We start from the raw sequence: 17,625 nt of genomic DNA, 5'->3' as shown, positions 1-17,625 counted from the left end.
CTTGTTTGCAAGGAGACTAGTTTAGCACCCAACTCTTACTACAAACTTGTGCAGTTGTAGAATGTGGATGTGCACTGTCTTACGCAACACTTCCCTGAAAAGGCTGCATACAGTGTTCAGTATTAAGGGGGCCTTCACAGAATGCAAATTACCCATGCAATGTTTATTAATAGCATATGACGGTGTTGCAAGATATCAAATTAAATTTAAGTACTTAGATCGCTGTCATATTTTCAAGAGCTGAACTTGGACATTGAAATAGCTGTATGAAATTATTTCACTGGCACCATGTTCCAAGTATGGGAACTTTGATTTTTGGGGAATTATTTGTTGTACATACCTGGTCAGTCTTGAAGTGGCAGAAGATTATGGTGGTGTTTAATTCATTAGCAGTTTTAGCAGCAAATTGTAGGTGCCAATCTGAATTCTGAAACTGGTTTTGCATACTCTTCCATCAAGACACTCGGGGATTTTAAAATTCTGTGCATGTTCAACTTACAACAGGGAAAACAAGTATGGCCGGATATTGTATATGGTTGCTCATGCAGATGCTCATGAATTTATTGTCAAAATCCACCATTGTAATGGTAATTAAGAACCACAACTGATAATCTCTGGTTATTACTGGTTATGTGTCGATTGCACAAAAGCTACCTCTGAAATCTGAAAAGACATGCTTGCATTTTAGTTAGTAAGTTAGTAAGTAACAGGAGACGTGAAAACGTGAGAAACTAACTTGAAGCTTCAGCAGTCTGAGTTAGAAAAAAACTAGTGAGAGACCAGTGTATTTAGTGCAAAATGTTTTTTGTTATTTCTACTCCTGAGGCGTTCAGTGCATGGAAGCACTTATGGTACTATAACAGTATAAGTATTTTGACCAATAGTACTCCAGGATTTCTGAGAATGTTGTTGTTGAGAATATGCTGAGCTTTACTGTTGATAAGCACTGCTGCTTTTGCTACTGTTAGCGGGCATTAGGGAAACGTTCTTTGAATGGGATCTAACATTGTTGGAGTCACGCATTTAGTGAATAAAATCTCATATGGTGTGACAAAGAAACTAAACCGTTTATCAGAAAGAAAGTGGGATTTTTAAGACACATAAGCCGGAGCTTAGCTTATAACCAGTTGTTGTTTATCTGGCTCATTGTCAGAGAGAGATGGTATGGTCGCATGTCTAATATAATGACGGTAAGTACCTGCAAAAACATCAGCAATAAATCATCTTGTTTATGCACATTTTTGTGTGAAAGCTTTGACTTCAGTTCAGGAGATGAGGCTTGAGGTGAGGAGAAAGACATTTTATCCACATGTCAATCACACTGTCCCTTCCCTCCACATTTTTGCATTTTATTTACACGAGAAACAAATGCTTGTGTGAAGAAGGCTTTTCTATTCTGCTCAACCAGAGTAGAAAAGCACCATATAGTTCCATTTATCATTACCTTGTCTAAGAGAGCTCACACTGTGTTTAACCTTCAAAGGTTGTTAAAAATGAACAAGCGTATACACTTTATTTTTGTGCACATTTCAATAATTTGCTGCACCCATTTTTCATTTTCCTAGCAAAATATAAAGACATGGCAGATAGCACAGGACTTTTACACAGAACTGTACATTTTCATACAAACTGGATGTTGATGTTCATTTCCAGTTTGACTGTTTGTGTGTGTGTGGTCTACATTTTTCATGATCCACATTAGAGTGGGGCGTATTCTATGGAGTCAGTGTAGCATTTTTGGGAACTTGTGACAAATTTATAATTCAGTTATTGCTGCTGTTATTTTTGACTTATTTTGCCTGTAACACACATATATATATATATATATATATATATATATATATATATATATATATTCCAAATCGCTGTAATGAGTACATATTATATTATTTTTGTTGATATTTTTGATAATAGAACATAAATATGTACATCAATAAGTTCTTGATGTTTATAATTTCACTTCTTTCAAATGCTTGCTGATGATATTCAGATCTTGCAAAGATCAGGTGTGACACAGTAATAACACACAGAAATTCAAACTGGACTCCACTAGTGTACACTGTGTATTTATGCTTCAGTGATGATAATGGAGAGAGGTTGTGCTAGCTGTGGCCAAGCAGCCAAGTGTCAGGCACAATCTCATCTTTGAGATGTTTTCAGAAAGCAGAACATCACCCATTACACCGCGGTGGTATAAACTCTCTGATCTTTCCCGACTCATACTGCTGCATTACTTGAAACTCGTGCAGTATGTTAGATCCACACAGGAAGCTTTGGTGAGACACTTCAATATTTGAATCATTCAAATTTCCACAAGCTGTTCTGATAGTGTGAAAATATTAACATACATGCGACAAATCATTCATGAGCACTCGCATGTGCATTGTGTGTCCCCACGACTGCTTGAGGTAACACACAGTCCCCTTTGTCCCGGCTTTAACAGGAGCACACTCGTAGCCGCTGGAAGGTATTATGCACACCATTCCTCACAGTCTCTAAATTCACACAGCATCAACATACGCAAGCCCCACATATCCCAGGCAAAGCTCAAAAATCCTTTAGGAGTCGTTTTTTTTCCACGTTGGAGACCAACCACCAGGCTTTAGCTGAGGTAGCTAAACACTGCCCCCTATTGTCAGGCAATCAAAAGCCTTTCGTTGCCCAATGAGTGATGACGTTGGTTATGGTATTTAATCATTTATCATTGCTTTCCACTGTCTTCATTTTCTTTTTCAGCAACTCATTTTTACCCAAAAAACCCCCAACAACAAACAAACTCACAAATCATTGCTGACATCAAATAGGGGTGATTTGGCATTACTACAATATCTGCTGCAACCTGATGACAATTAAATCAGTTACTCTCATCACAGCCTAATGATTAGAAACCAGAAGCCACTCAATCAGCAAACTCTTACAGCTGTGTGCACATATTGATAATATAGTCAAATTCTTAAACGTGTTATCTGTGTGACAGATAATTTGTTGGCCTCGTCTTCACATCCTTCACGCCTGTTGCTCGTCACACAGAAACCAATTTTCTTGGCACTACCAGTAAACCTTTCTGGTTTAAGACAACCCGGTCTCTGTGAAGCCAACATTCCAGGAGTCGTGTTTTTTTTTCATTCTTGTTCAGTCTCATGGCGCGCCAGTGCGGGGGGTAAGGTGGTCCCACAGGGGCCGTGGAAGTGGAACCTGGTGAGAAAAAAAAAGAATTATCTACAGAGTGCAATGAAATTAAAGAGTGTGTCATTGTGCAAAAGTAAATGACACGTGCTTGAAGCGCATGGTGGCAGGAGTGTTTTCCATGTTGAACTCGGCCACTGGGACGCCTCTGACTGCCACCTGAGGAGCAAACATGGCTGCAGGATACACGACAGACGAAGTACCGACCTGCAAAGCGAGATACCCACAAAACAGAGAGAAAGGTTCTGCTGATTACTACAAACTGGAGTGCTGTCAATTAAGCAGGCTGCAATTACATGCTGTAATAAATGTAACTTTTAAAATTTGAATATCCTGCCAACATCGCCAAAAACAAAGCAGCTTTTTGTGTTGTTGAGGTAGGTTGTGAAGCTCTGCTGTACCTGGAAAGATGCAGTGTGAAATCTCTGGTCCTATAGCACCTCTATAAATTCTCTACCTGTCCTGTGACCCCCCCCCCACACACACACACACACACACAAACAAACACACATACCACGAGGCAGAGGTCACAGCTGTCCAACACTTTCTCTGCACGGGTGAGGATGTCAGCATCCAGAGTCTCTCCAAACCAAACCACAGCTGGTCTAAGGAGACCGTGACAGCCTGTCTGCTCACACCTGAAATACACACCCACACACAGACACACACACGCACTTTGTCAAAACAAATAAATTTATTTGAAAAGAATTGTGTGTTAAAAGAGAGAGTGTAAGTGTGTTTTACCTGGGCAAATTCTGGACTGGGATCTCGGCATCTCGTGTGTCCGGGTCCGGAGCTCTGAGGAGACAGTTAGGTTGCCTTTGAGATGTTAGTTGCCACTACCAAGTGAACCACTTCTAAATGCACCTAATATTTCTCAGACATGGTCAGACACAGGGCTACAGGTGTAACTGTTACCCATTCACTTGAAAAAACTAATTCCAGCAAGTTGAAAAAAAAAAAAAAACTCTCAACAGACTTTGGAGAAAATTGGAAAATTGGGGCTATAACCTTAATTCAAAGAAAAAAAATTTTTAGGCACAGATAAAGAAATGAAGAGTCTATGCTCAGTTTTCACTTCACATTCTTACTGAATATTGCTAAAGTAGCTTTGTGTGACTCATAATTTGTCTTTGGCGACCTGTCTTTATCCTGTCTTCCTCCCATCACCCCAACTAGTCAGGGCAGATTCCTGCTCCTCACTCAGTCTGGTTCTGCCAGAAGTTTCTTCCAGTTAAAAGGGAGTTATTTCCTTCCCACTGTTGCCAAGTGAGACAATGGTTATTGTACGTTTGGTGTCTGTTGTTGTTATTTAAATGGTAAATGGACTGATTCTTATATACTGATTCTACTCTTCTAGATATCCCACAATTATCCATTTACACCCATTCACATAGGCACTTTCTCCTATGCTTTTAGTGCTTACTAGATAACGTTCACACACATTCACACTCTGATGGATGCATCGGAGAGCAATTTGGGGTTAGTATCTTGCCCAAGGATATTTGACATCATTGAACGACCAACCTTTCAATCAGTAGATGGTCTACTCTACCTCCTGAGCTACAGCCACACCCCCATTTGGCATTATATAAATAAAATCGAACTGAACCTGAGCCTCAGGTACACTGACTTTCAGGTATAGCACTGCCCTCACAGATGTACTGCAGTAAAGACTCAAAGACCTACAGTGATTGCACCACTGAGACTGTGGCCATGGAGTGTCCGAATAGAAAATCCACTTTAAATTTGTTTGGTGTTGTGTTTAGTTGTGCCCAGTGCCAACGTGGGACAGTTTCCAATTTCGTTGTACTATTGTACAAGGTATGACTGTGCAATGGTGATAAAGAGTTATCTTATCTTAAATTCTTTTTTTTTTTTTTATCAAAAGCAAAGTTATATTTTGATGATAAGAAAAAGTGACCTGCTCCATGATTAAAATCCATGATCTGATTAGAAGCAGGAGTTCTGTGATCTGTTACACCCCTACTTCTAATCAGATCATTGATTTTAATCATGGAACAGGTCACTTTTCCTTTCTGGAGGAGTTGCCTCTGAGTTGGCTGCTTACAACGACTAAGAATCAGGATCTTGGAGAGCTGCATGCGAACCTTTTTGAGGCGAGCATAAACTGCTCTTCCCCCTTGTCCGAATAGAGATGTATAAGCAGAGAGACAGACAATCGCAGGACCATAAAGTACGCTTTTACTGATATGTAATTGAAATCCTGGTAAAACTCAACAACCTCACACACTTGTGCCTTCTTCCATGTGAATCTGTTTGACCATTCTTTGTCTATTTTTTAGGATGCATGTGACCCAAGTGATTGCAGGGCTGTGTCGTTGATGTCGTTGGATGAGTGGTTCTAATATGTTGGCTTAAAGCTGGTTGCTTGTTATGAGCGTTTCTGTGAGCACGAAAGCATTCCACAGCCTCTTAATCTTAGTGGGATTTGTTGTTTATTTGATTTAGATTCAAGTTTTCAGATATTAGCTTTTTGGGATTTTTATTTTTTTGCTGTAAAAATACAACTTTTATCCTTGTCAAACTGTGCTCGCATTTCCTTTAGAATCGACTACGGAAAAGTGGACAAATTATGTGTTTTTGCAGCAGGCTGCTAGCAACAAATTGCCCAAAGATACAAATTAAACTTGTTTATGTGTAGACACGACACAGGTTCATCCATTGAGTTAGCCATTTTTTTATGCTCGAATGATTAAAAGGTCAGTGTTAAGTGGCTGAACAAACAAAACATTCCTCTGAAATTGGTCAAGTACATGAACTGGACTGACAATGACAGAAAGACCTCCAGAAAGCCCAGAGAAGTATTTCTCAAGAGCAGTTTATAAAGTTACAAGAAAGTCTGGCTCCTTGGAAACAAAATGTGAAGAAATAAGGATGGCTCAAGAATTTCTGACAATATTTTTTAAAACAATTTTCATACTTTTGACTAGAAAAACATCTAAACTCAAAATGATATTTTCAGTTCTTTAGTTGTTGTTTTTTTTCATTGACCATTTGCAGTGCTGTGATAAAGCACACCAGTATGTCTCCACACCTTGAGCAGTAGCAATAGGAAAGAAAATTAAATTAATCTGAATCGCTAACAGCACAGTCAGTACAGATACGTTTCAACATGACATGATCGGTTCTGCTATTCATTCTGAATTTCAGCGCGTGACTTCATCCACTCTGCAGCTGAGACTGAATTCACCACAGGAATATTTGTCAGCTATCAACATCGTCCATTTTAAATGTCAGGTAAGTGGCACGGCGGCTTCTAAAGTGACATTTGATTTGTGTCACATATTTTCCTTTTTCACCGTGTCATCAGGCGTTATTTAGCTCACTGACATTTGACTGACTGAAACAGCCCGCTTTCTCTGGCATTTGGGGCGCAAATGACTGCGATCGATATCTCTTATAACACATTTTCACACTGTTGGGAAAACACAGTCCAATATACCAAACCGCACCGGATGACGCTCTTACCCTTTGCCCTCGAGGGCAGCGCAAATGGGGCTCTTGTAGTTGGCTGCTTCATGGCCACAGGTCATGCAACGTGTTTTAAACAGACTTCCTGTATTTCAACAAAAAAACAAAAACAAAATATGAACCAACAATTATCATACAGAAACGTTTGTTTGCCCGCATCAGACATCTTTGCTCACCGTGGATCTCCAGGATGTTTTTGGATCCAGCTCGGTGGTGGAGCTCGTCGATGTTCTGCGTGATGACGGTGACCTTGCGCCCTTGTTTGCTCAGACGCTCCTCACACTCAGCGATGGCCAGGTGAGCGGGATTGGGATCTTTTGTGAGCATGACCTCACGCCGGTAGTGGTAGAACTCCCAAACACGTGAGGGATTTCTGGCAAAGGCCTCAGGCGAGGCCAGTTCCTAACAGTTTTGAATTGTGCAATTAGATTTTTATCATGACCTATGATTCTCTCTGAAATATTTTTAAAAACTCAAAACAAAGCACGAGAGCTGGTTGTACTGGACCAACAGCTGTAGGTGTATACCTGTGCTTCCCATTTTCTCCAGTAGCCTCCCGCTCCTCTGAAAGTAGGAACTCCGCTCTCCGCACTCACCCCTGCTCCAGTGATGATGGCGATATTCTTGGCTTTGGAGAAAATCTCCCTGAATGCTGCCAGATCTGCACATAAACACAGCGAGGCAGTGAAATGCTACGACAGTTGTTGCTAACAGATTTGTGGCAGAGACTGTAAATAATCAATTTTACCTGAGCTTGGTCTAGCCATGGCTTGTCTGCCCCCAGGTTTTCTCAAGTGAGCAAATAAAACAGCTCTGCAGGTAAACTGGCGCACAATCATTAGGTTATTGCAACTGGGGAAGAAAGACAAGACCCTGTCACTATTTATAGCTGACTCTATGGCTTTATATCTGATACTCCTTCAACTAGTAAGCCAAAGTTTAACAAATTGAGTTTGTTAAAACAAACATATGAAAGTTTTGTCTCGCGCAGCAGACGTTATTTTGTGCTCCAGTCTAATGGATTTATTGATCAATCCTGAAATGCCTTTGAAACAAAGGTACTGTTAAAGTGATGCTTTATCTGGGTCAGTCCATAGAAACTATTGACTGTCTTGATTAAAATTGTACTATTTATCATCAAAGACAAACACAGAAATTTGTATTTCATAGCATACATGTGTCAAGTCTTACAAAGCTCATACCCATACTCTTAGCTATGAACACATTTGTTCTGTTCACTGTAATCACTCGATCTACCACACCACAGTAACCGTATAATTAAAAAACATTTTCCCTGTGTTATTTGACCATCACGCTAAACAGAGTAGATTACAGAAGGAATATTTAACAAAAAAGAAAAATGCTGTAAGGCAAAGTGTAAACTCACCACCATCTGTGTACTTTTTCCTCATACCACACTATTTACTCTTAGTGATGTCACTTCAAGAAACATGCGCAGTATTTTTGGTGCAGACGTGCTGTTACCATGGAAGTAATTATGGCCAAATATAAATGATGTTACGTTAACAGGAACATTTTCCTTTATGGACACTATCACTGCATTTTAAGGTAGAATTATCTGTGCTACTAAAAAAAAAGTGTGACATTGACATAGAATATGAGCGCTAAGAAATGATATCCGAAAATCCACATATTTAGAAGAAACCATGTATTTAATGTTATTTTACCTATAATAATAAACTAAGAAATTTACTTGTTTTTAGTCACTGGAAACTGTATAAAATACACATGCATTATGAATATGTTTATACTGCCCATGCAAACTAAAAAGTTTGTCGTCTGTGGTGTTATACTGTCTCGTTTTTATTGGTTGAGCATTAGTTGTATCTGAACCATTTTTCACTGCTGTCACTTTTGTTAGCTGAAAGGTCATTGTAGCTTTGCTTAAGTCAAAGGTCATATTTATCACAACACAAACATGCACCTCCTGCTGCCTTAACACTGCTCATTATTCACAATACTACTTACTTAGGTTGCGAAACAAATGATACGGTATTGTTTATCCTAACTAACCGATCAAGGTGTGTACTCGAGCACAGACTGATAGCTGACCATGTATGCTAGGTGGCTAAGCTAACGACATAGAAGCTAGCGCTGGTAACCAAGGAAACAACAGCTAGCATAACATTAGCTTGTGAGGCCAGCATAGCACGTCTTTGTCTGTGTTCATCGATGAACTGGGTTTGTCTGTCAGACACACGGTTTCGCAACACTAACTACCTGGCAGACCGGAGCTTGGACAATTAGCTGGGGCTTTAAGGAAGTGGGAAGGCGTCTTTTCCTCTACTTCGGCTCAGCAACTGCACTGGATTGGCTTCGCTGTGAGGACATGAACCTGTCAGGGAACTCAGCGAGGTTAACAGCAACCCATTTAATCCACTTGTCCAGCAGAGGGAGCATTTGTACTACACTTGTTTTTGCATTGAACGGGTGTTCACACACTGGACAAAGGTATTCAGCTACACTGCCTAATCATTTAATAAAGTTATATGATTATTTCTAGAGTAGTCTCCGGCCCCTTATTTGCAGTGAGGGAAATCTCTTGTCTAACCAAGACATTTTGTATAATTCCATGCTTCCTATTTTGCAGAGATAAAGCTGACTGTGCCCCAGTGCACAAAGCAAGGTGCATAAAGGATGGGTTTAATGTGGTGGAAGTTGACTGGCCCGCACAGAATCTCAGCTTCAACACCATCAAACACCTTTGGGATGACCTGGAACGGCCCCTGGGAACCAGCCTCAGAGTTTCATCTCACAAATGTTTTTCTGGATAAATGGGCAAAAATTCCCACAGACACATTCCAAAATCCTGTAGAAAGCCTTCCAAGAAAAGGGAAAACTGTTATACATGTTACTGGCTAACTCCATATTAATGCATTCATGCACTTACAATGAGATGTGATGAAATCTAAACACAAAAGTGTAATGTGTACCAATTTGAACAAATATTTTTGTTTGTTTGTTTGTATTTGGCTTCAAGAGATGTTTTACTGTGGGTAGAAAATGTAACCTCTGGTGCTGTACTTCAGTTTATAATCTCCACATGATCAAACATTTGATTCTGTTCAGACCTCTGGCATCAAGAAGGAATTTGAACCTAGAGAACTGCTGCTCTCTGGATGTTTTTTTTTCTCTTTTAAACTGTTTTGTGTAAACACTAGAGATGTTTATGCAGGAAAATCCCAGCAGACCTGCAGTTTCTGAAACAAACAGACCTGCCTGGTGCCAACAATCATGCTGTGTTCAAAGTCAATTCAATCACATTTCTTCCCTATTCTGAACTGTAACAAGTCATCTTGACCCTGTCTATATGTCTAAATGCATTTAGTTAGTGCCATGTGATTGGCTAAAGAGATATTTGCATTAACAAGCAACTGAACAGGTGAATCTAACAAAGTGGCTGGTGAGTGTGTCCCTCAAAAACTGTGTAGCATGTATAAGTACCACATACTGTAGGCCCTGTCAACTGTTATCCACACATCAGTATGGCCCTAAAAAAGAGTGGACTAAGTTGTACTCAGTTTGTGCTTTAAAAGAACTACATTTAAACACCTTATTGTTGGTATAGTGATTGTGAACTCAGTGAATCTGTTTACAGTCATCTCCACTAGAGGTCACCAATGAATTAGTAGAATTATAAGAATATTAAGCAGAATACCAAAGCAGTGATATACAATAATAGTTAACATTATGAATCCTGTGTGATTATGGATGGATGGATGGAACTGCAGTGTTATAGCAGTCAATTAATATCATTCATAACCAGAGATGGGCAGTAACGCGTTACTGTAATCTGATTACTTTTTTCAAGCAACGAGTAAAGTAAGGGATTACTATTGCAAAATCGGTAATTAGATTACCGTTACTTTCCCGTAGGAACGCTGCGTTACTGCGTTACTAAAACCGTGATTTTTTTGCGAGAATGTCTCACGACAGTGACGTAAGCGAGTGCGCTGTTAGTGACAACAGCTGTGTGCAGATCAACAATGGATCACATATCGATTGTGGGAGAGAGTATGAGCGTGCAGCGTTTAAAGCGTGGAAGTACTGACCTTACTTTGAGTTTGATTCCATAAAAAGGGACAAAAACATTAGAGTCTGTTGTGCGTGGGAAGAAAACTTTTTACAACGAAAAAAAACCCTAAACTTCTGAGCAAGCCCAACGATGTAATGGGAAACTCACAGAGAAACTCGCGGATTCTTCAACTGACCGCGGCACACCTGCACCAGGGTAAACCTCCGCCTACCGCAGTCCTGCTTTACAGGTGAAAATAGAGCAACAGGACCGCTGAGTCTTTGACTTTATTTATTTTCTGCTGTGTTTTACTTGCATCTATTTGAAAGAGTGAGTGTAAACACAAAACATATTTTATTTTATGTGCTGGAATGTGCAGAAAATAGGTTTAAATGTTAAACTAATTTATTCAAGTCAGAGAATGTTGCATATAATTAAATGTTTGCTTGATGCATAAAGTTAAAAGATTAAAACTGATAAAACAAGTTAAAAAAAGAGACTTTTCCATTTGATTACATTTTGTATGATGGATTAGAATCAGAATCAGAATCAGAATCAGAATCAGAATACTTTATTGATCCCTGGGGGAAATTATTTTTTGTTACAGTGCTCCATTTTAAACCAACATTAAGACAAGACAGACAATACGCTAACTAAGAATAGTACAATATATACATATATATACATACATACATAAGTCACTTATAAATAAATATTTGGAAAAGAAACATGTGTAGTTGTAGCAGCAAACAGTGTGTTAAGTGGATGCGTTGTACAGGGAGATGGCCACAGGCAGGAATGATTTCCTGTGTCGTTCAGTGGTGCTTTTCGGTAATCTCAGTCTCTCACTGAACGAGCTCCTGTGACTGACCAACATGTCATGGAGTGGGTGGGAGGTGTTATCCAACATTGTCTTTATCTTGGACAGCATCCGCCTCTCCGACACCACCTTGAGGGAGTCCAGCTCCATCCCCACAACATTGCTGGCCTTACGGATCAGTTTATTAAGTCTGTTGGCATCTGCGACCCTCAGCCTGCTCCCCCAGCATGCAACAGCATAGAGGATCGCACTGGCCACCACAGACTCATAGAAAATCCTCAGCATTTTCTGGCAGATGTTGAAGGACCTCAGTCGCCTCAAAAAATAGAGACGACTCTGGCCCTTCCTGTAAAGTGCTGTGGTGTTTTTAGCCCAGTCCAGTTTATTGTCAATGTGTACTCCAAGGTATTTATAGTCCTCCACAATGTCAACACTGACCCCCTGGATTGAAACAGGGGTCAAGTGTTTCCTGGTCTTCCTGAAGTCCACGATCAGTTCCTTGGTCTTTGCCACGTTGAGCTGCAGATGATTCTGCTCACACCACGTGACAAAGGAGTCGACCACAGCCCGGTACTCTGTCTCATCATCCCTGCTGATGCATCCAACCACCGCAGAGTCATCAGAAAAAGTGCAGAAAAAGTAGAATTGGGCTGAAAGATCTGTGCTTTATCACCTCTTCAGGTTGTAAATCATGTTTTTAAAAAGTAACTAAGTAACTAAGTAATTAATTACTTTTGAAAATAAGTAATCAGTAAAGTAACGGGATTACTTTTTGGGGGAAGTAATCAGTAATTAGTTACTGATTATTTTCCTCAAGTAACTTGACCAACACTGTTCATAACACAAATAAAAAGAGGCAAAGCAGATTAGTTAAATCCCTTCTGCTGATGTCTCTCCATTGTACTACTACTGTATTTTGTAGAGTTAAAAGACTGGTTTATTGGATAATGATATATTAGTCATATTCAGTCCATGCATCCCATAATCCAAGCTGATGTAAAGATTTTATTTATTTTGTTTTTGCTTTTAATGCAAATGCAGCACATTTACTTTTTTTTTAACAAACGTGTTCATATGTTTAAAAAAGCCAGCTCTGTAAGTCATTTTCTTTACGTAATGATCTATTTGAAATTTGACTTCTTTAGCCTATAAAACATAGCAGCCATTATTTAATATTTCATTATTTAGAACTGCAAAAAAATATATTTCTTTTATTTATCAATTGGGTAGCATTTATTTACCAGGGCAACTGATCTATGAATCAAGAATTTATCAATTGTAGTTAAATCTGGTTCCCAAACTATATATTAGCATCTTCAAATGTCTTGTTTTGCCCAAACTTGATTCATTTACAGTTTACAAAAAGCAAAAAAATATACAAACAGCATTTTTATTTTATTTTAATTAAAGTGCCTTATTAATATCCTTTTTAAAAATTAGATCAATTATGTTGAATTATTCTTTATGTATTTATTTATAATTATTTATTATTTTCAATTTCTGTATTTTATTAAAAATGGGGTATATGTACATATATTGCAAATTCTATTTGAAAAGCTGAAACCAGGTGGTTTTGTTTTTCTACATCATTGACAATTATTTTTCTATTAAAATTGGTCATTCGAAAAAGCCTGGCTTCGTCAGCATGACAGCAGCCTGTTCAACTTGTCAAACGTGCATAAGGTCTGCTGTATGCTTCTTTCCATCCACCTGCCCAGGGTACACCTTGGACAAGTCACCAGTCATTTTCATATTATATTACTGGGCCAGCACTGCCTTGTAATAAGGCTCTAGCATAAAGAGTGGTTCCATAATTGGTCATAGCAGTATCCAAACATTTCTCAGCACTTTATAATTGATGACACATCAATGAGACACACACGAGGATCGTAACAATGGATTTTTCTATTATGGGAATGTCATTTGCAATCTGTGACCAACGTTTTTGTTGTTGAATTTCTCGTCTTTTATTGTAAGAGTCGATAACTCCAGACAACATGTGACCGTTAAAATTATGTGTTTGAGGACAGTGCAGTCTATTGCTTTTCATTGGCCAAGGTGGAGTCGGAACTTGAGCAGGTGGCGCTCACTTACTGGAACAGTAGCTCATCAAGGATCCAATCTTTCTCTCCCTCTCTGTCTCTCTCTTCCCCCCCCCCCCCCCTCCTCCCCTCCAGCACCGTTGCAATAGCCCCCCCTCCTACACCGCCTGCCCGCGCGGGTGCACGAGTGGCTGCTGCGGCGCCGAATCTCTCGCAGTCGCGCCGGTCGCCAGTGGACGCTGCCCGGCTGGCGGAACATGGCGGCGGCCCCGGAAGAGGAGGTAGACCGCAGACCGATCCGGAGGGTCCGCTCCAAGAGCGACACGCCTTACATCAACGAGGCGAGGATCTCTCTCCACCTGGAGACAGGTAGGGCTGCTCGCCAGAGCCGCGGATCCTCTACGCTTCGTGTCCGGGTGTATTCGTGTCGTCTCCTCCCACGGGGGAGGGATAGTGTAGTGTAGTGAATCTGTTCTCACTGTGAGAGAAACTGCTTCATCGCCCAGTGACAGTTCCCACGCTGCAGCAGCATGACTTTGGGCTTTCATTGTGCAGCCTTCGCGGCACCCACAGTGCTCGGCTTTCACACTGGGTGGCCGGTAACCACACTGTGACTCATGCACCGGGAAATGGGGAGAATTCCCCACCTAAGCATGGGCGATGTACTGTATAGCAGGAGATAACAATTAGCCCTGTAGAAGGATTGATCGCCGCCTCTCCTGCCGGACTCCGCCTCGATTGTCCGCTGCGGTGAGCTGCTGTGCGAACTTGGGCTGCTCGCTTAAAATGCTATTGTTGTTCACGCTTCTGGTGAAGGGTGAAGGAATGGATAGTCCGCCCTGCTGTGCTAAGCGCGGATGCTCAAGCTCAGTTTGTCTGGAGAGAAAACGGGCGAGATAAGTTGTTTCCCTTGTTGCCATGGTCACGATGATAACGCCGCAACGAAAGCTTGATTAACAGCATGTCGATGCGAGTAAACGGGCAGATATGCGCTCCTTCTCTCGACACTTTCTGCCTTGTGCTCCCCCATGAGAGAGGCTTAATGACACATCAGTGCGGAGCTGTCCACTGCCCCTCGGTGCTGAAATGCCACCAATGCCAAATGCAAGGAATGTGCAAGTCTCCACTGATGTTAACCCGCATAACATTTATAATCGGTCGTTTTTTTAAGTATCTCTCTCTATATATATATATACAATGGGATATTGCATGCGGATTGCCTGTGGTCGACCCTCCCCCAGAATTTGCCGATGTGACAAATCCCAGTCACATTGTGTGCCTGGTATAGCCTGGTAGACTAGGCTCTAGATTCAACCCTATATTTTCCATTTTGGAGGAAAGAACTGTGGAAAATTACCCTCCTGCCCAGTTGTTGTTCTGCTTTGCCTGAGTGATCTTATCAAACATGGAGCTCTTAGTAGGAAGCACAGCTTTCATCCAAAGGTGTACAGTAACATCTGGTTTTTGCCTGCAGCACATGTGAGAAATGTATGCCAAGAAGCCAGACTTACATAATAAATCTTAATGAGATCAGGAATTACTCAAAAACTCGCCCTGTAATGTGCCCCCTTTTAGCCTGCTTAGACCTTTATGACTCATGCTGTTCAGACCCACCTACTCATAATCTCTCACAGCTGCCCTCTCTCTGCCCTCAACCATCTTCCTCTCCATTTTGTTTCCTATTAAAAGCAGCACCTCCTCTGAGCCAGATTAACTGACTCTCCAACTTTATAAATAACACTATTTTTCTGTTTTAAATATATCCTGGAGCCTTCTATTGGGCCATGGCTTGAATGTGAAGGAGGAGGGGGGCTGCCATGTCTTGCTAACAGTGCTGCTCCTGGCTGTTAGCTGAAAACAGAGTTGGGCAGGCTGCAGCTGCATGAGACTGGCGTGGCATCATCAAGAATCCAGCGGGCACTGCCAGCTATGTCGGGAGAGCACAATTTTTCTTCACCCGTTCTGCTGGAAAATTCCATATGCTCTTCCCCCTTTTCATTGTCTCTTCCCCCATTACTTTGGTTTAATCTCATTTTCTTTTCCTGTCACCACTGAAACCATCTGCCCACTTACTCATTTAATTCTCCCCCAATTTTACTTCATGTTTTTGTGTTTAGGCTGCTGTGTGTTTTGCATAAATCTAACCCACTCATTTTCTTTGATGTGTGCCTCCATGCACGTGTGACAAATATTCAAGCCAACTTCAGAGTACACACACACGTCTGCGTGTGTGTGTGTGTGTGTGTGTGTATGTTTGCTTTCACGTGCATGCCTGTCTGGTCCACATGCGTGTGTGGGAGGCTGTGCTATGTGAGTACCGGGATTAGTAAACAAGAGGTTATCACAGTGGCTGCTGCCAGACAGCTTGCTGTTGTTCTCTGTAGCCTGACCCTCTTCAGCCACATCCATTAAACATCCAGGTTGAGATGCTCATCACTGCAAAACCCATTAATGAGGTCCTGTCCCTTGTAGTACCTAAGGGCATTGTTGATATGGTTTTGTTTGAATCAAAGGCAGTTTTGGGAAAGTATTTTGACCACTTTAAACCACAAAACATGTATTCTGAAGTCTCCCTGAACTTTCTACATCAGTAGCTTTAAAGTTAGAAACAAACAGTTATATGTCATATGAGTGGCATTTTCCACTGACACGGTGTGTTTAGTTTTTCTTTTGCACCACAAAAACTACCTGACCTTTTACTGCGTGAAGCTGTTTAAATAGGCTGGTTCTCAAAAGACACCAAGACAGAAGTGGCTTGGCATCAGCACCCGTGTCTATGGGAAAAGAGATGCCCTTTATCTTTACAGAACAGAGGACAATACATTATGAGAGTAAGTTAGGTATGCTATGAATAGCACAAAATGGAGAAGCTGGGTTCAAGGGGCGTTGCAAAGAAGCTTTCAGAAAACAGTGATTATTGGTTTCCACTGTTTCTTGCATCTGTTCATACATGCAGGTTGATGGCATTTATAGTGACTTGTTGTGAGTAATCTGATTACTCAGTTACCTCTGTTTTATACATTTAGAGAAAGCATTATCTTCCCTTGTTCTGTGCATATTTTCTTAGAATATATGCATTCCATTTTGGTTCATATGTGATAAGATCATTGAACTGATGTATCACTTTAAGGGCTCACGAGTTATAATCTTAACAGCTGTTGTTCCAAACCTTTATATCATTTTTCTGCTCAAACTAAGCTGTGTTTTGTTTCGGTGCTTCCTAACCCTGATCATATTATTTGTGCCCAAGCCTAATCAAACTTCACCACAGCAGGTCATAACACATTCATATGAATATGAATTTTCTGATGCAGGTGCTTGAAAAGGATTTTTACAATCTAATGACAAACGGTGTGATTCTGCAAATACTGAAGCTGTGCTAGACTGGAAAACACTTGGAGGTAGTGACAAATCATCTGTTTAGTTGCTTTCTCGGGTAGGGAAACGAAAGCTGTATCAATCTTTGTGGACATAAGAAATCATGGAACTCCAAACCAATTTGGCAGGCAAACAGCTGTGATGAATTATCGCCTTTGGATGTTGTAATGGCTAATGTGTTGGCAAACATTTGTCTTCTTACACTAGCAACCTAAGCACCGAATGGAGCTGTGTTTGTGTCTGCCTGATGAATTTCAATCAAATATTCTCCTTTCTTCTTCTTACACATCTTAAACCGCTAATTGTTTCAATGTCTTTACCAGCTTTAAAGTCGTAATACTAGTCATTCGTAATAAATGAGGTAACCATGGACTGATCTGATCAATTTCAAATTTTAGTTTTTCTTGTGGTTTCCGTTGCCTCGGGCCAGTCGAGATTCTGTTCAGCATCACCTTTCTTCAGCAATTGAAATCCAGGTCAACTCAGTGAGAGCTTAGTATTTCTCACAAAGACCAAGACCAGAGCATTACCATACTGTCTTTCAAGCAGAGAGATGGAGTTCTAATACAGATCTGAATGAACGGCTGAGACAGAGAGGGCTTAAATGCGAGGGGGTGCAGGAGCAGGAAGGATCTGACAAGAGGACAGGCTAGGAGGATGAAGCCTTT

At 40.7% G+C, this 17,625-nt stretch overlaps 2 protein-coding genes and 1 long non-coding RNA gene across 5 annotated transcripts in view; 2 read left to right on the top strand and 1 right to left on the bottom strand.

The window, feature by feature from the left end:
- Positions 1 to 2,050: 2,050 nt before the first annotated feature.
- Positions 2,051 to 9,064, bottom strand: sirt5 (sirtuin 5). 3 transcript variants are annotated; one of them, XM_026147246.2, is made up of 9 exons: positions 8,923 to 9,064; positions 7,430 to 7,533; positions 7,209 to 7,342; positions 6,858 to 7,083; positions 6,679 to 6,766; positions 3,931 to 3,984; positions 3,701 to 3,824; positions 3,278 to 3,393; positions 2,051 to 3,195 (listed from the first exon to the last, which is right to left on the bottom strand). In XM_026147246.2, exons 2-9 carry the CDS (start codon positions 7,518 to 7,520, stop codon positions 3,123 to 3,125), a joined length of 906 nt encoding a protein of 301 aa, XP_026003031.1. In that variant the 5' UTR covers positions 7,521 to 7,533; positions 8,923 to 9,064; the 3' UTR covers positions 2,051 to 3,122. The 3 variants fall into 3 exon arrangements, with proteins under 3 accessions (XP_026003031.1, XP_026003032.1, XP_026003033.1); XM_026147247.2 differs by lacking the exon at positions 8,923 to 9,064 and adding an exon at positions 8,671 to 8,811; XM_026147248.2 differs by lacking the exon at positions 8,923 to 9,064 and adding an exon at positions 8,069 to 8,194.
- LOC145421401 (uncharacterized) lies at positions 9,015 to 10,258 on the top strand. The gene is made up of 2 exons (XR_013902749.1): positions 9,015 to 9,153; positions 9,293 to 10,258. It is a non-coding gene; the product is annotated as an uncharacterized LOC145421401 (long non-coding RNA).
- Positions 10,259 to 13,709: 3,451 nt separating this feature from the next.
- phactr1 (phosphatase and actin regulator 1) overlaps positions 13,710 to 17,625 on the top strand; it is a 44,346-nt gene continuing 40,430 nt past the window's right edge. Inside the window, exon 1 of the mRNA XM_080291680.1 lies at positions 13,710 to 13,948. Coding sequence (XP_080147806.1) covers positions 13,837 to 13,948 — 112 coding nt within the window. The 5' untranslated portion in view covers positions 13,710 to 13,836. The remainder of the gene's footprint in view (positions 13,949 to 17,625) is intronic.

Source organism: Astatotilapia calliptera, chromosome 17, assembly GCF_964374335.1.
Source record: "Astatotilapia calliptera chromosome 17, fAstCal68.1, whole genome shotgun sequence".
Taxonomy (NCBI): Eukaryota; Metazoa; Chordata; class Actinopteri; order Cichliformes; family Cichlidae; genus Astatotilapia; species Astatotilapia calliptera.
The sequence above is the reverse complement of the archived record's forward strand: the minus strand, read 5'-3'. Positions and strand labels throughout refer to the sequence as shown.

What these genes read in the sequence shown, in the direction of transcription:
- sirt5 (XM_026147246.2), bottom strand. Translation starts at nt 7,520, where the DNA reads ATGATTGTGCGCCAGTTTACCTGCAGAGCTGTTTTATTTGCTCACTTG. An exon ending in CATGGCTAGACCAAGCTCAG is followed by an intron (nt 7,343 to 7,429) that starts GTAAAATTGATT and finishes GTTTATGTGCAG; the next exon opens with ATCTGGCAGCATTCAGGGAG. An exon ending in GCTGTGACCTCTGCCTCGTG is followed by an intron (nt 3,394 to 3,700) that starts GTATGTGTGTTT and finishes CTCGCTTTGCAG; the next exon opens with GTCGGTACTTCGTCTGTCGT.